The following is a 23,466-nucleotide window of genomic DNA, read 5'->3' as shown; positions in this document are numbered from 1 at the left end:
AATACCAGTACTGACTAATAGTGGTCTGAGACTGTAGTCTCTGGATTTTGGTTTCTCCTCTAGTTTCTCGTGACTGGTGTAAAACCATGGATTTTGCAACAAGAATACTATGCTGTAAAATAAATTGTTCATTTTGATATTACTAATTGAGAATTCCTCAAATGAACACAACTGATACTGTTTTATAATTTGATAGATTTTGTTAAATACTGTGTTGCGAGTGAATTTGTGTAAATGATGCTTGTTTGCCAGGACAGTATATACTGTAACTACAAATAACTTGTATACAGCTCTGCTTACCAGAAGTTCTTGCTTGTAATTCTGGGTGTATACGTGTAAATATGATAAGCTGTGTGCTCTCTTTCTTGTAGCTTTTAAGCTTTATTTACTAAAGTTTCTTCTAAAAACTTTCAAATCAAGAAATGCTTTTACTTGGTCTTGATAAATGTATTTTTCAATTACTTTTTTTTTTTTTTTTAAAGCATACTTGCCCCCATCAGTGATGCTTCCTCCCAGGCGTTTACAGAACCTGCTACGTCAGGCTGTGGAACTACAACGGGACCGGTGCCTATATCATAATACCAAACTAGATAGTAATCTAGATTCTGTCTCGCTGCTTATAGATCATGTTTGTAGTAGGTAAGAAGCCCTTGCTACTTTTAAGTTGGACAGCAATGTCTTTATTTCTTAAAGTAATTTAATTGTACCTAATATTTACAGAAGCATGAAAAAATATTCTGGTTTGGTTTAACAGCAGTTGACTGGCAAAAGACAGCTCTTGATAAATGAGTGAAGGGGGGATGGAGTAGAAACTGTGTATGAAAGACTTTGGTAGCTGGTTATGGGCTAACGGGGTCAGACTGAAGCTTTAAACAATTTTAATCAGGTGGGTATGAATGAATAGAATATATTACTATTCTAAGCCTTAACTGCTTGTTGCTTATTACTTTGGGTAGCCAGTCTGTTTATACATCAGTACATGACTTCTGTTTTGACTGGAGAATCACTTTTACATTACGTACTCAGAATCTGCGTTCAAGCTTACTGGAATGCAGAAAGACTACCGAAGCACACTTTGTGAAGTCAACTTTCAGCTTTTGATAGTAAACAGAGAGGTGCTTTTAGACAAAAGTTTGGACAGAATAGAAATGCACAGAAAACACTTGTGTTTAATATATAGTATGAATGACAAAAAAAAAAATTGCGAAAGTAGCGCTTTATAAGGTAGTAAGAGCTGAATGTATCTACATGTGTATCAGTGTTGCTTCTGAACATTAGAAATATCATACAGTAGACATAAGCAAGATGATGTTGGGGTGGTGTGTTTGTTTCCTTATTTAATTATTATTATTTTTTTTTTTTAACAAATACCTGACTTGAATGGTTTTCTTCATCCATTGAAAACTTGGCCAAGGATCTTAAAAACTACATGTAGCTTCTATAGAATACTGCTCTGCGTGGTGTAATACAGGAATAAGGGTTAGGACACCTAGAAAACAGGGGCCATACATGATCACATATGATAGATACCCTTGCATGTTTTTTCATGTAGTAGGCTAACACTTGGACTTATGGAGGACTCTGAGTTAAGGTTAGTTCATCTGAGGAAGTTAAGTACTGTCTGATAAACTTTGTTTTTAGAAACTTCCTAAACTCAGCTACTTTGACTATATGGAATCTGCTTTTAAAGATGCAGTCTTCACTGAAGCTGTCTTAAGGCTTTAAAATTGTTATAGTTGGTACTTCATTCAGGAAACTTTTTTTAGACTAAATTATATTTGGCTACGTCACGTTAGTCAAGTGTCCACACACAAGAAACTGCTAGAATATTTCCCAATTTAAGAGCTATTGGAAATGGTTAGACGCAGGAATTGTGGCTTCCCTATTTCAGAAACAAGTCTTAAAATCAGACCAACAGAAAGTGGCTTAGTCTTTCCCCAAGTCCATAAATAGCACTGGATATTCTGTAGGGGGTTTAAAGTGGTCGATCAAACCTTAAAGAGCATTCAAGTCAGCTGTAAAGAGCGTGGTGTACTGAAGATGGACTAAATAGATTTGGATATAAAAGATGCCATATGTGACAAAGCTGGACTTGATTTCCACCTACATGAATCTATTTGCTGACATAAAAATTTGGCCAAACTAATACCAAACAAACAAAACATTTCAAAATAAAGGCTTCCATTCTGTCCTCAACTCAACCTATTGTACCTACCTATTGCAGGGGTCTGAGATCAGTATGTGGTGTGCTGTACATGCTGCAATGCTTGGGCATAATGAGGTGAGTTAAAGACAGTGGAAGCCAAAATTTGATTAAACTGACAGAAGTAACAGTAGTCTAATAGTTTAGACAATTTAAGTTCTGTAATATCTTAATGATGGAACACTGACAACTTTCCCTTGTTAGTTAGAATCAATATGTTGTGGATTTCTGGCACTATTTTGAGCAAGCATGCTCGAATTGCACTAATGGGTAAAATGTTTAACTAACTCTTCACTAATCACTTCATAAGAGTGGGAGGTAGAAGGGAGAAGCTGCTGGGAGTGAAGGTGAGACTTTCAATCTTGCTGTGCATCAGATTTTGGTAACAATTGATGCTCTTGGAGGTGAGCATTTATATTTATTTATATATATGTTTATATATATGTGTGTGGGTGTGTATATATATATATATATATATATATAAATTTTATTTTTTACCTTGAGAGTCTTCAGGTTATGTGGTTTGTTTTTGTTCCTCCCTCCCCCCAGAATTCTCTCTTCTAGCTTTCATGTAAATATACTGCAGTCTGAATTTACAAACAAATAATGAATCCCAAATGAGAAGTGAATGCTGTTGCATTCATGCATGCTTCTACTAGGTCAGTGTAGCATTTTTGAAAAAGAACTGTTGCAGAAATTGAAAAATAAGTCTTCCATTCTACATAAAGGGAATAAAAAAGCATCTGTTTGGTGTTGAATTTAGAATTTTAAATTTCTTTATATACAATAGTAGATAACATATTAGATATTTTGAGTATGTGAACAACATGACTCAACTGTGTTGTGCTGAACAGAACAATTGGAAATAGAACAAAAAAAAAAATCCAAAACTTTGAGCTACAATAGCATCTAATTACCTAGACAAGAAACTGTTGAATGACTGCAGCATTATTTAATGTATTCTTTGCTGTTCGTGAAGCCAAACGTGCTGGATTGTTTGATTAGTTAGACCACAGCTCCCACAGAAAGTTCTGACTGGATTGTGAATAGCATGGTTCAACATGGGATATATATGCACCAACTATATCGACTGTGCTTGCTACCCTTTTAAGAAACCTAAATGACACCTTACTCTGAAAATTATGTGCTCCAGCATTACACTGCTTTTTTTTTCCATGTCTTTAAGAAAAGCAGCCAAGGTTTTAACCTTTACAATACAAGCACTTCTTTTCTATAGAGTATTTCTTTTAATGAAATATACGGAAAAGACTTTCCTGAGACAGAGTGTGCCCCTTGTACTTTGTATGAGTTACGAATAAAGAATCTTACTTTCCATAAGGAATTGCTGCTCTTAGGAAAAAACATTAACTTATTGTAATATGGCTAAATAATAATAAAACCTGTAGGTGTACATGTCTGTGTAAGGACTTGTCTAACCTCCCTCTAGGCTTCAAGGAAGAAAAATTTTATTTCATGTGTGGGGCTTTTTACCTAGGGCTTGGGGTAGTTCTAGTGACAATCAGCTCCTGGTCAGATTAAGGCAGAATAAGGCGAAGTAGACCTCTATCTACTCACTTTTTGTAGAAAAACATACCCGAGGAAGCCAAACGCAAATATGCATATATACGATGTGGTTATCCTTGTCCGTCATAAGACTGGGAGTGAGGGACGGCATGGTGGCTTAGTGTTGCTCAGTGGTCTTCAAGCATACATTAGAAAGCATCTTCAAGTAAAAGAAAATAGACTGAGAGAATGTAGTCACCATATTAAGCAGAAGTTCCTGCTTAAAAAAAAGCATTTTCCAGGTGTCTGTCAGCCTTGCAACCACCGAAATGCACTTCAAAACATAAATGTAGAAGTAATTTTTTTTAGGCTATCTATCTCCAGTGATAAATGAAACTGTATGTTCACATAGATTATTGTTACAGTAGTCCCTTCGTGTCCCTGCAGAGTTGCGTTGCTTTGTGCTGGGCAACATAAAAGCTCATCGTAAGGCTAAATCCCTCTAGGACCCCTGCAGTTCAGAAAAAAGTGTCAATGGTTAGGCAGCTAACTGCTAGCCCATCTGAATGGGGGGAGTTGGAACTAGATGATATTAAGGTCCCTTCCAACCCAGACTGTTCTGTGGTTCTAGGTTCTATCTTGTGATGTTTAAAGTTGCATGTGGTATTCTGCAAAGAAAATATAAAAAACAAACACGACTTACTGCAATATCACATTCAAGAAAAAGACTATCATTTTATTCAACTTGTATCTAAAATTGTTTCTAAGGATTTTGCAAGATATAGCTCAGATGAATAATAAAAAAAAAAAAGTTTACATGTAAATAAAATACTTCAGGTATGATTCAATGAGTATGTAACTCTAGTATATTCTGTACGTCACACGTTTATATTAATAAGCTGTTACTGCCATAATGAGGTCAGTTTTATTCCAAGTTATATGAAGCAAAATGAATTATGTGAGGGGAAGAAAAGTAGCTCTAAGCTCTTAAGATTAGTTATGATTACTTGGTGATAAGAGGTTTTTACCAGATAAGACACTTCATTCTGTGCTTATTTGAAGCAGCTGTTAATTGAAGACTTTCCAAGTGGTTTGGCTTCTAAATACATTTTTGGCTTGTTGTGGTTTTTTAATCTAGCTAGTAAGAACTATCTCTTACTGCTTTCTTATTAACCTGTTTAATGTGTCCTTTTCTTTTTCCTAGGAAACAGTTCCCATGCTACACACAGCAGATACTAACGGAGCACTGTAATGAAGTGTGGTTCTGTAAATTCTCCAATGATGGCACTAAACTAGCAACGGGATCTAAGGACACAACTGTTATTATATGGCAGGTTGATCCAGTAAGTGTGCAGCATGTCTTAAATATGTATGACTTCTGTTTTTTTCGCCTCTTCAATCTCTATTTTCTCTTGGTTGGATGGCTTGAATTTTGTAGGACAGGCTAGTATGTACTGTAGCCTACTGACTAGCATATTTGGGATATAAAAAAACGAAGATCACAGTCAGTATAAGTTAGTGAAGGCACTTGAATACCTGATGCCCTAATGTACCAGGTATTATAGTGCCTGAAACATTGACTGCCCTGGAACAGGAGATCCTGTGCCCCTAACCAGCACTGCTATGTAGAGCCTGCTGGTGACATCAAGGGGAGCTTCTCAGCTTGAAGGCCATGAGAAGTGTTGGGTGAGAGCGGAAGGAGCATGGCAGTGATGAGAAATGATCTCTTTTAGAACTTCCAAGTCACTCACTAAGAGTACTTCAAATATGTGACTAAACCTCTTCAGTTATCCTGTTATTACTAGGGTATTTGAGTTTAAATATCTATTTCACCATTTATTACGTTATTTGAGTAATAAATTGTATGTGCTTAAGGTTGCATTGTTATACCACTTTGTGCTAGCTAGTTGCTGTTGTGTGATTTGCTTTGTTTTGAGATGAAGATTCAAACACTTTGCAGAATTCACTGACACACAAAGGTATACCCAGCCACTTCCATACAGACCATGTTTTTAGTTTTTGATATTGACATGTGGCACTATTCCTCTTATATTAAATATCTATACTGACACAAAATTTATATTTCCTACCTGTGTCTATACTTTTGTAAATAAAAGCTTAAGCAGTAAATCTAAGACTGTTTTAAATTGTGTTTTAGAAATATCTTACAGTATTTCCATATATTTCATAACAACTGACAACTGTGAATAAACTAGAACGTATGCATACAATATTTGAAGTTGTTAATGCTTGTAAAACACTATCAGAAATAAGATTCTTAGTTCTTAATTATACATCTGCAGACTGGTATGCTAAGTGGAAGATGAAAAGCTTTTGCAGTCCCATACTAGCTTTCAGTAGGATTTGAGAGCAGAAGTTGGTTCTTTTCTCCCACTCTGGGTTAGGAAGCTATATAATTTTGAGTCCTTTCTTCTCCTATGAAGATAGAAGAACTTAAAACCATTTTGCTTGTATATAATTGTTATATATCTCTTAAAAATTAACAAGTGTTAATTTTCAGGAGTAGAAATGTTGGGGCTTGTTACTGGAGACAGTGTGCTCTGAGCCAAGAGATACACAGCTGCATAATCTGACTTTTGTACTTTGATTTTTACTGATTTTTATTAATAGACAGATCAATTCCAAGTAAATTAAGGATCAAATGATTTTGCTGTTGACCTGTTATTTGACTGTAGATGCACATCTTCCTTTTATATCAGTGGGTTTTAATACACAACAGCTTGGTAGTATGTTTCATAGTTACTTGCTAGCTAACATCTAGTTAATTGAGCCAAATAGATGTTTTGTGAGTGTTTAAATTATTTTAACACTTTAGCCCATGGGTTTTTATGGGAACAAAATCTGTAGTAAATAATAGGAAAGCTGTATAGAGTTCTATCTTCCGTATTTGAGTACTTTCAAAAAAACAAACACCAAAAACCCAACAACTTTGAAACCATTTCAAGGAGGTAGCCTTATAAATAACATCAAGCCAGATAACTCTAATTGATTTCATATTTGCCAGAGAAAATTTCCTGTAGCCATTGTTGACAATGTCTTTTGAACAGTTTAGTTTAATTGGGTTTTCAAGGCTTTACGCGTTTAGAATTATTTAAATCTGTATATAAAGGATATAAGGAAGCATCCATCCAACTCTAGGCCAGAGAAATGAGCATACTATTTTAAATAAAGTATTCTTTCACACATTAATTACTATACTGTGAAAAGAATCCTTTGTTTCCCCCCTTTTTTTCCATCACCCCTTCCTAAGCATAATAACCTTGTTTCCTTGTTTTTTCTTCATGACACTAACTTCTTATTTCTTTTTAAGACCTATCTACATCCCTTCTAAACTCTTATCCTGTGCTTCTGTTTTCATTTTCATTTGTTCACTTCACTGCTCTTATGCAGATTCAGCAGCATTAAATAATATCTTGAGTGAGCTAGGTCTGTGTGTGAAATGCATTATTTGACTTAAAAAGTGCAGCAGAATCTCTAGAACACAAAGGATGGGCACAGCAGGCATATCTAGCGTGCATCTTCTTTGATAGAGCTCTCCTTTAACTTGTTTCCTACAGAAACTTTTCTTCTTTACTGCTCTTTCTAAAAGCTATTGATGGGTGTTTTGCTTTTCAGCCAAGGACTTGCTCAACTACTATGGACTTAAATTGGTAGGCTGAATAGTTTTTTGTTCTGCATAACAAAAATCTGGCAAGCTATGTGTAAGGGATAGAAGTACTGAGATTGCTTCTGGTAGAGGGTGGGAAGCAAAGTGACTAAATTTGGGGATGTTTGTCTGAAATACCATTGACTGCTGTTTCAGTGAGAGCAAAATAGGGTATAGCAGTTCTGCTATATGTGGAGGAAAGTATGAGAGCAGCGTGAGAGAGAGATAGTCCCAGGTCCTATTATTAGAAGAGAAATACCGTATGCATCCTGTTCCTCTTGCCTCTCCAATGAGGTGCAGTAGAAGTGGCTGTCTACCCTTGCACTGGGATTAATTTAAAGGAATGCAGCAGTTGCAGGCAAGCCCCAGGATGTGGGATGAAGTCAGATGTGACTCAGTTTCTTCGCAGATCAGTGCAGCAAGAGACACAGCAGTATCTAATGCAGACCTGGAATAATAAAGGGGTCTTGAGTAGTTCCATGCATTTGCTTATTTTGTCTGTTCTTTGAAGATTATTCTTAGCCTACTTTCTATTGAAGAATTTAGTTTTCTAGCTAGCAGAACTATCAAAGCTGCAGGCTGACTGAGAATCACTGAATCCCTCGCAGCTGGTCCTAAGAAACCGACCTTTGTGTCAGACTGTTTCTCTGTTGATAATGTTCTTCCTATAGAATCCCAAGTCAAGAGGTGCTCTGCTGATTAATGCTAAAACAAAAGAAAGAAGAGAATTTGAGAAATCAAGCTACATCTTCAAATGAGTCAGACTCCTTTTTGGAGAAGTATGAGGTATAAGCAACGCCCCCCCTCCAATCAAAAAACAAACAAAAACAACCCACAACCACCTTTTCCAAGCTACTTCACAAAAACTGTTGTAAGCGGTTTAACGAGATCTGTTCTATGCAGCATGTTTCTGTATTTTGGAAGCTTGTCAGTCTACAAATTCATTTGGAAGCTATGGTTTCACAGTATATAACTATATTACCTTCATAAGAAGCTGCTTGAAAGTAAAGTTCCTTTGACAAGTCATCAGTAGAACAGTTGTAGTGTAAAGGTCATGTAAGATAGTCAGTGTGAGAAAAGTATGCTTTATTCACTAAATCTGGCAGAACGAAAGCACAGCTTGCTGTAGGCAGCGTTTAGAAAGAAAAAAAAAACACCTCAAGTATGCTTTTAAAAATATTTTTCTGTAAACCTTTTTCTTGAGCAGCACGTAAGATGCTCTCAAGATACAGTTTATAGAAGCATTAGCACTTGAAAGTTTTCCCTTCTCAGCAAGCGTGAAGGTTTTGGTTAATTCTGTTTAACCATAATAATTTTCCAGCATGATTATGCTTTATGTTTAAGAACTAACTTAATTCTATACAATGTGGGTAATAGTACTTTTATAGTCCAGTAGGTATATAGACTTGTTCTAGCATATGAGGTTTCTGTATTATCAAGTATAATTTAATGTACAACTCTGTACACAATGACATTTTGCAAGCTCCACATTCAGAATCTTGTAGGTATTTTGTTCTAGTCTTCCAAATATTCTTGTTTTGCACATCAGATTTTAGCAGCTTTCACTTTAAGGTCCTACTCTGTAAACTAGCAGCTGCTTTTTCAGTGAGGACTTGTTCATGTGACTGACAAAATGCAAAAAGCCAAGTGTCCTTGCTGTGCTTGGACACACTGTATATGTGAAGTTAGTAGGAGCTTGTTTCTATTGTCTCAACAGAATCTCTCTTTTTCAGGATACTCACCAGCTAAAACTACTTAAGACGTTAGAAGGTCACGCATATGGTGTCTCTTATATTGCTTGGAGTCCAGATGACAACTATCTTGTTGCCTGTGGCCCAGATGATTGTTCTGAGCTTTGGCTCTGGAATGTACAAGTAAGTAGTGACTAAGAGTTACAAAATAAAACTTTGTGATCAGCCTACTGCCCATTTTTTTTTTTTTTTTTTTTAGTAAATATATATGTCTGTATAAAAAGCATGAAGGAAGTTACTTCCACAAAACTTGCTGTGCAAAGGTGCAAGTGTAAAAAAAAAAAAAAAAAAAAAAAAGATATTCTTCTCTCCATAATTTGAGAAAAAACTGTGTCAGTCTACAAATTCTGTACTTGCTTTGCACAGATACTGAAAATAGGGTTCAAGTCTGATTGCATGGGACTCTGCAGCAATTCTAGTGCATCTCTTCTAGATAAATAGTGTCTAAGAAGGGATTGCAGAAATCCCAAGGATGATAGGGAACTGCTGAAGAGAAGAAAAGGAAATCAAGAGAAAGAGATAGCAGAATTATCATCTAAGGGGAGGAATTTATTGCTGAAGATTTTAACAAGTGGCAAAGTAAAAGATACTATTTTTATTTTGTGTATCCCTCCCAGTGGTACTAGTGAAAGGTTCATAGAGGCTTAGACTTCAGATTTCAGAAGTTTGTCTTTCAGTCAAATACTAGGGCATTTGTCTAGTTCTTCTGACTTCCTCTATGACTTTGGAAACCTTTTCCCGCTGTTGATTTTTATGGGCAGTTGGGCTGATACAAAAGCATCCCCTGCCTCAATTGCAGGCTATATAGTCTTGTGCTGTCTTGGACTCTGAACTAATTTAGTTACCTAGAAACAAAAAGTTTCCTTTTTTCATCCTTTGAATGCTTTTTTTTCTGTTTTAATTAATTAAATTGGCTTAGTGAAATAAATTGGCTTAGTGGGGAGAACTCGAGCTGGCACAAGGGAATAGAGAGAAGTCCTTACTGTTTTGGCAGTGGTAAGCCATTTGTTGGCTCAGTGTCTTGTGAAGCAGCAACAGTATGAGCTGGAGTGAAAGTTTTGGCATGGAGAGCTTCAGCTCAGGGAGGAAAATGTTGTAAATATTATTTTTACTAAATTGTATTTTTGTCACCTCAGTTTTCTTTTGGCCTACTCCTGCCTTCTCACTTTCCATCTTTTATTTTATTTTTACTCGTCTCTTCTTGTACTTAGGTTTTCTCCCAACTTCTTTGAGTTCCCCTCTTTAAATTATAATCTTACAGTTGTCTGACATACCCACTACTTCATCTGTCCTGATCTGAGGGACAAAAAATAATTCCTAAATCAAATATGAGGTCACTGGAAATACTGTGGTAGCTCTTGCCCTTTTATTGCATTATCCATAATTTTTGTGTTGCTTTTTAACAAAACTGTTTAAATTTATGTACCTCCAAACCCTATGTATGTCAGATAAAGTTATCAATGTCTTCTGGGGAGAGGGTTCTCCTGGCTGGTATAAGACCTTGTTGCTCTGTTTATTTTCTAGACTGGGGAGCTGAGGACAAAGATGAGCCAATCTCATGAAGACAGTTTAACAAGTGTGGCCTGGAATCCTGATGGGAAGCGTTTTGTAACAGGAGGTCAGCGTGGACAGTTCTATCAGTGTGTAAGTTCTCTGCATCTGTCCCACTGAAAATAAAGCTAGAAAGAAACATTTTGTCACAGTCAAATCTGAGGTTCTATTTTTTTCTTGTGCGTGTACACTAAAAAATAACTTGATTTTCAGACATAGAAGTTTATTTTTAAAACAAAAACGTTCTGATCCTTGCAGCACTTCTGTTTGTGTGTAATAGTTAGAAGGGTTCAAGAACTTTTTTTGCAAAGAGATTCCTCTGCTGAAAGGAGGATTTGTGGGCTGGAATTTTATCATAACTGCTCTAGAAAATATGCTAATGAAAACGTTTCATGTTTATGCCTTTGCCCACAAATATCATTTATTCCACAGAATTTTGACTATGTCATTCTTAGTTTTTTGCATGCTGTCTTTACTTAGTGCTTAGAAATTGGAAATTTTCAATACACAAATAGAGTTGATTTTGGATAGTGATTTGAAGCCTCACCCATACTCTTGATTATTTGTCATCTGAATTGGTGTTCAGAATGATGCAGCAGTGTGCAAACCTCACACACTGCACAAATGAGCTTGCGGATCTTCTCCCCAACACGAAGTAGTTTTTTTTTTTTCTCATCTGATAGTGCAAGGAAAGGGATTCGCAGCTCTCCAGGACTGATGCCTACAAGAGTTAACACAAGTCATGTTTTTAATTCATTAAGCCCTCTCTGTTAAAGGGTAAGATTGTGTTCACGTGGCTGCTACAGAAAGCAAAGTAAAAAAGATAGTTGTCAGAGAACTCCTCAGAAATCTGACCCTAACAGTTCAATTTATTTTTTTCTAATCAGGATTTAGATGGTAATCTCCTTGACTCCTGGGAAGGGGTGAGAGTACAATGCCTTTGGTGCTTAAGTGATGGGAAAACTGTTCTAGCATCAGACACACACCAGCGAATTCGGGGTTATAACTTTGAAGATCTTACAGACAGGAACATGTAAGTACCTCTTTCTTTGCTTTTGAATTCCTAGTTTAGTGCAAGAAGGTGATTGAGAAAGGGTTTGTGGGGCAGGATGAGAAATAAGGTCTTAAAAATGCTCTCAGTATTAAAAGAGGAGAATAATATGGGACAAGAACTAAGTGATTTCCAGTTGTAGCTAGAAGCATTAGATCAAGTATTAGAAATAACTTTCTATGCACTGGCATAAGTTTCTTAATGTTTTGGCACCTCCATCATTAAGAGATCTTTACCTCACAATTCCTGACGTATTTTAGTAGATCGTGCTTTAAAGTTAGGAGCTGTATTTGAGCCTTCAGGTCCCTTTTGGTCTTGGGTTTTATCATAAGTATTAGCAAACTAACAAACTGTTGCAGTCCTGGCTTGTATTGACATTGAGATATACCTAATTTCAAATATAATTTCAAATTCAACACTGTCTATACCTGACAATAATATTGCAGAGACAGGACATACCTTTTGTCTTGGTGTACGTTATTCTTTGTTTAAGTGTACTCTTAACATTGATGTGTCTTACGATTTCAGAGTACAAGAAGATCACCCTATAATGTCATTTACTATTTCAAAAAATGGCCGCTTAGCTTTGTTAAATGTAGCAACTCAGGTGAGTTGGTGATAATAAATGGAAATGCAAATAAGCCTGCTTGCAAGTACTAACTGTTTTTAAATATTTTGATGGAAGCTGGAATACTTGCTGTTATATAGTTGTATTTATTTAATATGAGGCCTTAATGTTCTTAAATGTATTGTGGCATTTTCTGACAAGAAGGCGATCTTATTCTTAAAACTGAATTTTTGACTTTTATGGTAAAGGCTTTGATACTATGAAAAATGCATTGTTAAATCTTAGTATCTGGCAATAACATTGAGAAGCCAGATGCAGCAAGAATTGTGGCAGGTTATGTTTAGTGGGGGGGTGGGGAGGGGTGTTAGAATTGAGGGGGGGTTGTTTGTTTTTAATTTTATTTCTACTTTGGGAACCTTCTGTGAGAATGAGTTTTCAAAATAGAAGGGACCATAGATTGGAAGTTAAAGCTAATAATCTGGTATATGTTTACTTTCTTGATCTAGTAAAAAGTATGTTTTCATTGTGTTTAAACTCATTTACTGTTTCAAAAGAATGCAAGGGATAATGTTCAATTGAAGAAAAAAAATCCTCTGTACTTCTTATTCCCAGGGAGTTCACTTATGGGACTTACAGGACAGAGTTTTAGTGAGGAAGTATCAAGGTGTTACACAAGGATTTTACACAATTCACTCATGTTTTGGAGGTCATAATGAAGACTTCATTGCAAGTGGCAGCGAAGGTAATATCATTCCTTTTTGTGCAGAAAACTAGAACACTTTATCCTTCCTTCCTATACCTTAGTTTTATAATGTTGTTAGCAGCTGTCATCTCTGAAAGTGAGCAACTGGAACAAATTTTTCACATACTCCTCTAAAGCATCTGAACTGTGTTAATTGAAAGTGGGTGGGGTGTTCTTGAGGGCTCTTTTATTTTTGTGGTATGACTCTTAGGCTTATGGTTTGAATCAGAAATACTTCTGGGGAGTAACATCTTCATTTCCCCTGTTGAAGATACAGGTGTGGCAAGATTATTTTAATTTCAGTAGATTCAGCTTCATTACAAAGTAGTTATCTCAAATCAAGCAGTTGTTGACACTGTCTAGTAGGTTTTCTTGGTAATCAAAGGCTTTGTGGTGTATTTTTATTCAACTGTCTGTGGCAAAAAAAGAAGTTAGTTAATAGGTCATGTCTGGAATTGATTTGGTTCTGTCACTATAGTGCCATCACCCCCTGTGGAGGTCACTTAATATTCAAGCCTATGCAGGGCTAAGAATTACACTTGAAATGTGTATGTAATCACTGTTAGTACTTTGTAACACACAGCTGTTAGGACATAGTGTTGCCTAGGATGTTACTACTATCCTTTTTTTTTTTTTTTTGGAGTAGCAAATATGTCCAAAATTAAATTTCACTCTTTACCAGACCCACTGGAAGATAATGACTGAAGGACAGTACTTCCAATTCAGTGTGAATTTCTTCATGGTTGAACAAAATTATTGGTTTGGGGCCTTAGAACCAGAAAGTTCAAGATTTGTTGAGAGTCATAAAGATGCTGTGAAATGTGTAGGTGTGAATACTACAGCGCACCTATTTTTTTTCTATTTATTTAGATGTTTGGTGTCTAAAACCACCTAGCACTGGTAGAAGCTGAGGGTTACTTAGATCAACTTAGACAAATCTACTTACTTAGGTTTGGACTGTCTGAGGCTGTTGTCTCTGTGACAACTTGTAACTGTTGAAAATGTGGCTACTCAGAAAACCCCTCTCTATGTTTAAACAAACAAAATAAAGCAAAGAAACAAACAAGAACGTAACAGATTACATTGTGGTGACCTCTTGAATTTAGGAAGATGCCTTGTCAGCTACCTAGTTTTTTTTTCTAACACTTTTATCAATAGGAAGAAAATGGAGGTCTCTTTCTGAGAAGGAAGTTGACCGCTGCCTTAATCTAGTTAACTGTTTTGTGTTTTTGTTTTTTTTTCCAAAACAAAATACAGGCATTCTGACAAGCACCAAAATACTGGTTTGTGTTTAGGCTTTGATTCTCCCAGGCAGCAGAGGCTTGCGTGTCCAGTGTTAAAGCAGAGAGTGAATTGTGTTATTTGATGAATAGCATGGATATTTAGTCTCTTGAAATCGTAAGTGGAATGTAAACTCAACCAAAATGTTTGCATACATGTGTATATAAAGGTGTTGTACTCAAATGAGCTGACTCAGCAGAAGACAGTTAAGTTATAATATGATTCCATGATGCTATTCTAGCAGGTAGGTCAGAGAGCAAGTTTGTTTTGTAAGGGGCCGGGAGGAGGAATAGAGAAAGATTGACTTGTTTGCTAAGTCTTCAGAATGACTTCTACATTAAAACCATCCAAATATATTGAATTAAAATATTTTCATCTGTTAGTACTAAATACTAAGGTTTTGTGTAATATTAGTGGCACATACTTTTTCAGTTTATAAAGATGTGTTTGGAATATTCCAAAGACATTCCTAGAGAGATCAATCCACAGGTTTGTTAAAGGCTGCTAATCTACAGTTGGAAAAAAAAAATCCTGACTTAGTCACTTATTCTTAAATGTGGTTGGTTATAAAATGCTTAAAAACAAACAAACAAAATGCAATGGAGTGTTTGACTCCACTATTCTAATTCAAGCATTTTGCTAAAAGAAAAATGATTAAAAGCTTCCTATCACAAAATAAGATCTATGGGATTGTTTATTGCATCTGCTTTAAGTACAAATCAATGTCTTGAATACAACGCAAGAATTAATTGTCAGACAGTAATAGCTTGCGATTTCAGACATTGAGCCTTGTTGTCATCACTCGCTTTCTCAGTTTGCACTTGCAGTGGAATATTTCCAGGTCTTCAGTACCAAGACACATTTCATTAACTGTAGAGCTGTGAACTTCATAGAATCTTAGAATGGCATGGGTTGGAAAGCACCTTAAAGAACATCTAGCTCTACTCCCCTGCCATAGGTAGGGCTGCCAGCCACCAGATCAGGTTGACCAGGGCATCATCCAACCTGACCCTGAACACCTCCAGGGATGGGGTATCCACAACTTCTATGGGCAACCTGTTCCAGTGCCTCACCACCCTCTGAGCGAAGAATTTCCTCGTAACATCTAAATGTCCCCTCTTTTAGTTTAAAACCATTCCCCCTTGTCCTGTCATTGTCTGTTGGAGTAAGAAGTTACTCTCCATCTTTTTTATAAGCCTCCTTTAAGTATTGAAAGGCTGCAGTGAGTTCTCCCCAGAACCTCCTTTTCAGGCTGAACATCCCCAGCTCTCAGTCTTTCTTCATAGGAGAGGTGCTCTAGCCCTCTGATCATCCTTGTGGCCCTCCTTGGGACCTACACCAAGAGGTCCACATCCATCTTGGGGTGGGGGAGGGCCCAGACTTGGAAGCAGCACTCCAAGTGGGGCCTCACAAAGGCAGAGCAGAAGGGGACAATGCCCTCCCTCACCCTGCTGCCCACTCCTCTGTTGATGGATGCAGTTGGCCTACTGGGCTGCAAGCTCACACTGCTGGCTCATGTCAAGCTTTTCCTTCTCTGCAGGGCTGCTCCCAATGAGTTCTTTTCCCAGCCTGTACTTAGGTCTGGCATTGCCTTGACCCAGGTGCAGCACCTTGCACTTGGGCTTGTTGAACCTCATTAGGTTCCCATAGGCCCACTTCTCAAACTTGTCCAGGTCCCTCTGGATGGCATCCCTTCCTTCTGTTATATCAACTGCACCACTCAGCTTGGTGTCATCTGCAAACTTGTGAGGGTGCACTTGTTCCCATTGTCTGTGTCACTTCTAAAGATCCTAAGCAGCACTGATCCTAATACAGACCCCTGAGGGACACCTGGACATAGAGTCATTGACTGCAACTCTCTGGGTGCAGCCATCCAGCCAATTCCTAATCCACTGAATAGTCCACCCTACAAATCCCTCTCTCTCCAATTTAGAGATCAGGATGCCCTATGGGATACTTAGGTATTACTCATCAGCACTTCATTACTTCATACAGTCAATATCCTGCCTTAACACTTGTGACTTTATAATGCGTGTACTAATCTGTAAATATGATTGTTTAAAAAAAAATTCTGCAAGTGTTCCTTCTGAATAATGTTACTACCCCATGTCCTTAATTTAAGAGTAGCTCAGTTTGTCTTTCTAGGTTATTTGCACTGCAGTTGAATGTTTTTCTTGCAAGTCTTTTAAAGGAAGCATGCCCCTTTGTGGTAGAACCTTGCCCATGTTCTTTTGATCATTTTTAGAAGAAAATGTTTAGTGCCGTTGCACATTCAACAGATGTGGGTTTTAGAATTGACAACATTAATGCTTTTTTAGGTGTGGAAGTGCTATTTGATATGACAAATTGGTTTGTGCGGAGCAATGTTTCTCATGTTTTTCAAAATGCATATTTTGTTTAGATCACAAAGTATATATTTGGCACAAGCGTAGCGAGCTGCCAATTGCGGAGCTGACAGGGCACACACGTACTGTTAACTGTGTGAGCTGGAACCCGCAGATTCCATCCATGATGGCCAGTGCCTCTGATGATGGTACTGTTAGAATATGGGGACCAGCGCCATTCGTAGACAACCAGGATATTGAAGGTAAGGGTGTGTGTGTGCATGTGTGTATGTTTTCTAATCAATAAAAATGTATGTCAAAGGCAGCTGGTTTGGTGGATTTTCTGTGTCATAAATAGAATAGAAAAATGCCCACAAGTTTTGGGTTAGAATCATTGCCTTTACAGAAAGGTCCTATAGAAAACAGTGGTGTCAACTGAGGCCGTAGTATTTTATTAAGTGACTTAGGTAGACTTCTTAGAAATGCCGCCTTCAATGCTTCAAGTGCATGCAATGTTACTAAAATTTGAGTAGTGCGTTCTGACTACACTGGAAAACAAATAGTGGTGTTACTGTGCTTATAAAAGTAATCTCCAAAATGTGGAGAGACTGAAATTTTTCCACCCTAAAATCTGTACACCACTGATTTTTTCCTAACCATCTGATGTTATCAGGAGAGTGATGCTTCTGAAATAAGTGCAACTTTTTTCACTGTCAAAATGCACACTTTTTCCCAACCCTTCTTACCTACCCCCCTAGAACTATTAACAAGATGACGACTAGGGGATTGTTCTGCAGCCTATAGGCTTCTGTCATTACACATCCAATCTCATGCTAAAAACTTACAGTGAATACTAAGCATGGACATGAGTTCAAGGGGAACCTGAACAAAACAATCAAGGAGAAATCCATGAAGTGTGAGTAGACGAGTAAACACCTCTAGTTTAGAATGTCCACTAGGTGAAAGTGGCTGAAAGTTGGAAGGATATATAGAAGGATTACTTCCTTTTACTGTTCCTGTGCTTTCTGACGCATCTGCTTCTAGTATTGGACTAGGTGGACCAGCCTTGCCAGTCCTGCTTGTAACATCTTGAACATACATGTAGGGACTCAGAGCCTATCCTCCAGCTGGCTTTACTTGTGTTTTTGTTTTGTTTTGTTTTGTTTTGTTTTTTGCTTTTGTTTTCTCCCAATTACTTGCCTGCTTATTCTTTCTCATTTTCTCCAGAAAATGAGCTTGTAAACTTCATAAAAATAAAAATGATACAAACTGAATTTCTTGCGGTAGTGCATCTATAAAAGGTATAGGTGCAGAGAATAATGTCCAGCAACTTAGGAATCTTAAATGGATGACAGCTTTGTAATTAGCACGAGCCCCTGGAACTTAAATGTAAATGTATGTAATTTATTGATATCTTCTGCAAAAGATGATTTCTTTGTACCAACAGATAACATGATAAATTAACCTTTGAATTAATACGAATAATGATACCTAAAATTGCTAATTTTTAATGTAGGATTTAGTTACACTATAAGTTCCGTTAAGTAATGCATGATCAGTAAAACTTATGTAAATACACTGTATTAGAGACCTTATAATAGGAATGTTAATTACTGATAAAATCTTCAAGGTGTGATTTTTTTTCTCTTTTTTTTGTTTTTGTTCAGAGGAATGCAGTAGCATGGATAGTTGATGGCGAATTTGGAGCAGACGACTTCAGTTTAACTTAATTAGTCGTATTTTAAATGGCTTGGGATTTGGTGCAAACAAACATGATTGATAGCTGGACAGACATGCTCGTCATGAAAAAGAACCATTTCTGAAGCCCGATTGGGGCCAAACATTTACCACCTTGCTTCATAGTAACCAGTCGAGATGAAGCACGTCGTTAGAACGTTGTTGGACACCGTGTTGAAATTACCCCCCCATCGGTTGTGAAGAACTGTGCTACATTCAGGCTAACCATTGAACTCTATATATTTTTCCCTCCTGCCTTTTTGTTTGGCAGGCTACTGTTCTTGTTGCTCTTCTGTGTAATGAAGTTTAAATGCTTGTTTGGAACACTTTATTTAACAGTTTAGAAGGCTTGATAGAAAGAGTGCTTTAGTCTGAAGAGTATACATTGGATAGGAAAGTATTTCCTTCTCTTGTTTCTCAAATCTCTCCGCCTTACTTAGCTTGAGATCTTTGCAGCTTGGTTCATGGATTCTAGCCTTGCCCGTTGCGCATATAAATTGAGATAAACCAATGAACTATGTCAAAAGCACTCTGAATATCACATTTGACAAAAAGTTTTGTACTTTTCACATAGCTCGTTGCCCTGCAAAGGGGTTAACAGCACAATTTTTTAAAAATAAATTATTTATAGGATTAAAACGACTTCATTTGTATACGTTTGGAACTAAAACGATGCAAGAAGTGTTGTAAAATGTGGTATCACTGACGCTCTTCCAGAGTGTCTTGAGACCCGATCAAAAGCAGTGGCTGGAAGGAACTTTATGTAGTCAGTAAAGGTTGTTTTAGAAAGAGAAACTCACTGTCCATATTAACAGATAAAATCGTATTATTTAGCGAAAAAAAGAAGTGTTCAGAGTACACCACCAGATTAAGAGTTTAAACAAGACAAGGTCTTCTTTTTAATTACATAAATACATGCAACAATACGGATTAAAGGTAGGCTACACCTCAACAAAAGAATGTGAAGAAAGTATTCAAAACAAAGTAAACATTTTGTAAAAGTAATTAACATTCAAATCATAAGTAACACTTGTGTTATGAAGGAAAACTTTATTTGATAAACAAAGATGTATAGATTTTCTTTCTGAAAATATACTTTTAAGTTTGCAAATTTAAATGTCTCTCCTAGACCTTGTTGCAAGCTGGTGCTGTGAACATCTTGACGCATTTAGGAACAGTTCCACTAATATGCCATGTTTAGAAAAGAGAAAGACATCACGTGTGGTTTTTGTCCTCAATAAACAGATGGCCTGACATCTCAATGCTTCTGCACTACACACAAATTCACTTTGGGATGGCGCTGGAGTCCATTTCCTACCATGGGTGGAAAGGTAGTGTTGGTAGTGCTGTGAAGTAAAGAGGGAGCAGGAAAGGGCGTGTCACCAAGAATGATGTGAATGGAAGTGTGGGCTTCATCGTTTAATGAGATGGTAATCTAGTGACCTCATTAGTCATGTGTGGAAGAAGGGTGGGGGAAGGTTTGCCAGAGTTCCTGGGAAGAGCAGTGTAGCTGCTTTGATTGGGAATGTGGTGTTTAACATAAACAGTCCCTTTTTCTTTCCCAAAGAAACAAAACTTAATGGGTTGGATTTTTTTTTTTTTAAGATTCCAGCAATCAGGTGGCGGTGTTTTCCTTGCCCTGTGTGCCATCTGAAACATGATTGAAGATTCCAATCTTCTCATTGAAGCCAGCCCTGAATCTGATGTACTCATTTCTGGTTTAGTACCTCCAAAATGAAATAGGAACTTAACGTTCTTATCTTCAACCTAGTTCATTTTTTCTTAAGGGGAATTGCGCTGATAGCAATTAAGGGAGTTATAGCATACTGGGAGTATGTATGTAAACTGAAGACTACAAATCAGTTCCTCCTTCCATTAGCTAGTTTTAGAAGGAGCTGTTTGTTTCTGTTGCTAGTTCGGACAGCATAAGATTGGTCAGTCTTGTCTGTGGCATCGGTGTTGCAGAGAAGCAGACAACTTTCCTAAGGTTAATTTTTAGTAAAATAAACCTCCGGGTTTTAAATAAATATTGAATACCTAAATTGCAAGCAGTATTTTCTATCTTCGAAACATAGTGTAATTCTTAAGCGATGCTAGTATGTGAATCTTTGGAAGTTATCCCTGTATTGTCTTACTCTGGACCTCATGTTTTTAAACAAAGCGTTATTTAGGGAGAGCAGGGGGGAGGAGAATAATCCTGGTTTTGGTGTCTCTTAACAAAGATATTGCGTACAACTCGCACTATTTGCTTACCTCATACTCACGGGACTTAGTAGGAAATATAGGCAAGTGTTGAAGTCTCAAGGTGATCAAGTCTCAAGCTTAGATTTGAAGTCTCACATCCACTTCAACAGGCATTTTTAATATGGCTGGCCGTACCTGGCCAAGACTCCTTACCTGGTACAAGCTATGTGGGGGTATGTATGACCTGATGCCTATTTTCTACTGCAATGCATTGTAATTAAAAATTTAAACTTACTACTACCAAAACCTGACCTCCATTCTGGGTTTTCTCTTCTGGACTTGGTATGTACCTCTAACAAAAAAAAAAAAAAAACAAAACACATCAGGGATTTAGAAGCAAGTTAAGGAGAAACATACGTTCTTGGTGTCTCTGCTTTAATTTAGTTTTGTGGTGAAACTATGCAATATAAGGGAAAGCTCCTTTATCATATAGATAGCATTCTTTCCAGTGTGTAAATAACACCATATTGCATAGATCTCTGCTTATCACAGATGATGTGTGGAGATTAGAGAGAGTAAACTTTATTTGACCACAGTACCTGGTCCCACAGTGATTACGCTATAGGTCTAGTGGTAGTGAGAACCATTCTAAATGTCGATTAAAGAGGAACCAAGATTATTTCTGACATGTCATGTATTCACACTATGTGAATTGAAAAGTACCAATACTTTTTGTGCACAGACTATAAAATGAGATGGGGGGTGGGGGATGGGGTAATAAGCTTGCTCACTTGCAATGTGTTGATTTCCATGTGCTTAAAAATGTTCATAGGCTGGAGTCTAAGGCTGGAACAACTGCACACCTGCAATAAATTACTGTATTTCTGGTGAACAAACCTATGTTTTTAGAGAGGAAAATACTGTAAGTGTGTACTACTCTTTTGTAACTTTGGTAAGCTGTTAGCTTAAAATACAGTAGCCGCAGGTTATTGTTAAAGGCAGATCTCTTTTTTTTTCTTTTTAATAAATAAAAATGCTAAAGCATTTTATTATCTGAATGCTCTTTAGCTGTTCAGGTAAGTAATTTTCAAGGCACAATGGAGCACAAAAGGGAAAATAAGCAGTCATGCTAAATTTGTCCTTTGGGTATGGGGGGAGGTAGTAGGGGGCAATTACATCTTTGTTTAAATTCCCTGTTTTTTCTCAAGTTCTCCAACTTTAAAGTTGACTTCTTTTTTATGATTAGAGCAAAGATGCAAGCTAGAAATCTATCCAGATCTTGCCAGTTACTTCTCAAGTTGGCTTCGAACAGGTAATGTTTAATAAAATTCAGTATGCTCTTGGAGGTTGGGTCTAGTTGTATCTCCTTACACTGCTAAGCAATGATCCCACCCAAAATCAGTTAGCAAGGCTTCCTTAGTACAAAACAAGGACTCCTATAATTAGCTATAGTTTGAAGGGGAGATGTTGTTAGACCCATTTGGGGAGGCAGAGAAAGAAGAATGAACATGAAAAGCTGGATTTACTGACAAACTACTGTAACTCAAGGGGGAGGAGGAAAAATGCACTTTCAATAGTTTGTCCATATTGTTAGCTACAAAATACACCTGTATTTGCTAAATGGTTTTCACTGTTGTTGGCTTTTTTTTTCTTTTTTTGAAACAATTAAGAGGAACATTCATCCCATAAATGGCTAATCCTCCTTTTTACTTCACCCTGTCTTTTCCACATTGGCTTGAGACCATTTTCAGCTGCCATACTTAATTTTGAAAACTGCTACTTTTAACGATATTTAGGAAACAAAAAGATTAACTCTGACACTTTTCTAAACAGGGTGGACTTGATTGAAGTGTGCAGTGTTGAACTACTGCTGCAGTAGCTGCCTCTAGTTGTTGAAATAAACTGTAGACAAGTTTTCTGTTTATCCAGATTATCTGGATTCAATAAAAAGTTTGTGAGAGTGTTCCTCCCATCTGGTATGAATGTGTGTGTGCATGTGTTACATAAACAGGCATAGAACCAAACGTTCTAGGTACTTGTCATGTTTTATTGCATACTTTAAGTCGTGTGTATGTGAAGTGTCCTTTGACCTGAAGGTTTTGGTTAATATCAGTATATTTTTATAAATTTGAAATTCATTGTGCCCCATCTTTTTCTTAAACATTTTTCATGGTTAGGGTATATGTGGTAGATATGAATCTTAACATTTTTAGGCACAGATGGAAAAAGCTATTGGCTCCTTGAAAAAAATATGGGACAAAATGGATCCTCAAAGCATGTATGTACTTACAAACCAAGCTGTAGAGATCAAGAAAAGAACTTTATTGTTGATCTCAAGATTTCTAAGTTGTCAAGATTTATATGGAGTTGTGGTGGAACTAGTTTAACACTTAGAGCTTTTGGTATGTAATGACTATTTGCTATGGACTGATATTAAATGTTTCAAAGGATTGCGTTCTTAAAACTTTCTGGATTTTTGTTACTCTCCTTGGATTATATTAAGTAGTTAAAATTTCTTTGCTATATTACATTAAAAACATAAGAACTTTGGGTCTCGTATTTATTTTCACTTGTTTTACTAATTATTTACAGAACACCGTTTTAACTTTTTTATTTTATAAATGTGTAGTATTTTAAACATATCTTTACAACTTGTTCAATTGGAACTACATTAACTTCTGATTTGTTTTTATTAGGATTTTTAAAAAAATACACTTTTTCCATGTTGGTGCACAGCACTTAACAGAAATGTTTGTATTCCCTTTCTTTCAATTCAATAAACAGAATAAATAACTGGAATGAATAGTTCTTAGTTTCCTAAACTTCACTTACGTGAATATCACTGGGATGTTCATTTCTTGATCACTAATTATAGAATTCTTCCTTGGTTGTAGCATTTCATTT

At 36.8% G+C, this 23,466-nt stretch overlaps 1 protein-coding gene across 3 annotated transcripts in view; it reads left to right on the top strand.

Annotated features, from left to right (window-relative positions):
• WDR26 (WD repeat domain 26) overlaps nt 1-23,361 on the top strand; it is a 33,697-nt gene extending 10,336 nt beyond the window's left edge. The window contains exons 6-15 of one of the 3 annotated variants that reach the window (XM_084515546.1): nt 483-639; nt 2,225-2,281; nt 4,911-5,049; nt 9,107-9,247; nt 10,649-10,768; nt 11,563-11,708; nt 12,255-12,333; nt 12,907-13,036; nt 16,719-16,904; nt 18,309-23,361. In XM_084515546.1, coding sequence (XP_084371672.1) covers nt 483-639; nt 2,225-2,281; nt 4,911-5,049; nt 9,107-9,247; nt 10,649-10,768; nt 11,563-11,708; nt 12,255-12,333; nt 12,907-13,036; nt 16,719-16,904; nt 18,309-18,334 — 1,181 coding nt within the window. In that variant the 3' untranslated portion in view covers nt 18,335-23,361. The other 2 variants (XM_084515545.1, XM_084515547.1) reach the window with 2 other exon arrangements.
• The last annotated feature ends 105 nt before the right edge of the window (nt 23,362-23,466 follow it).

Source organism: Aythya ferina, assembly GCF_964211825.1.
Source record: "Aythya ferina genome assembly, chromosome: 3".
Taxonomy (NCBI): Eukaryota; Metazoa; Chordata; class Aves; order Anseriformes; family Anatidae; genus Aythya; species Aythya ferina.
The sequence above is the reverse complement of the archived record's forward strand: the minus strand, read 5'-3'. Positions and strand labels throughout refer to the sequence as shown.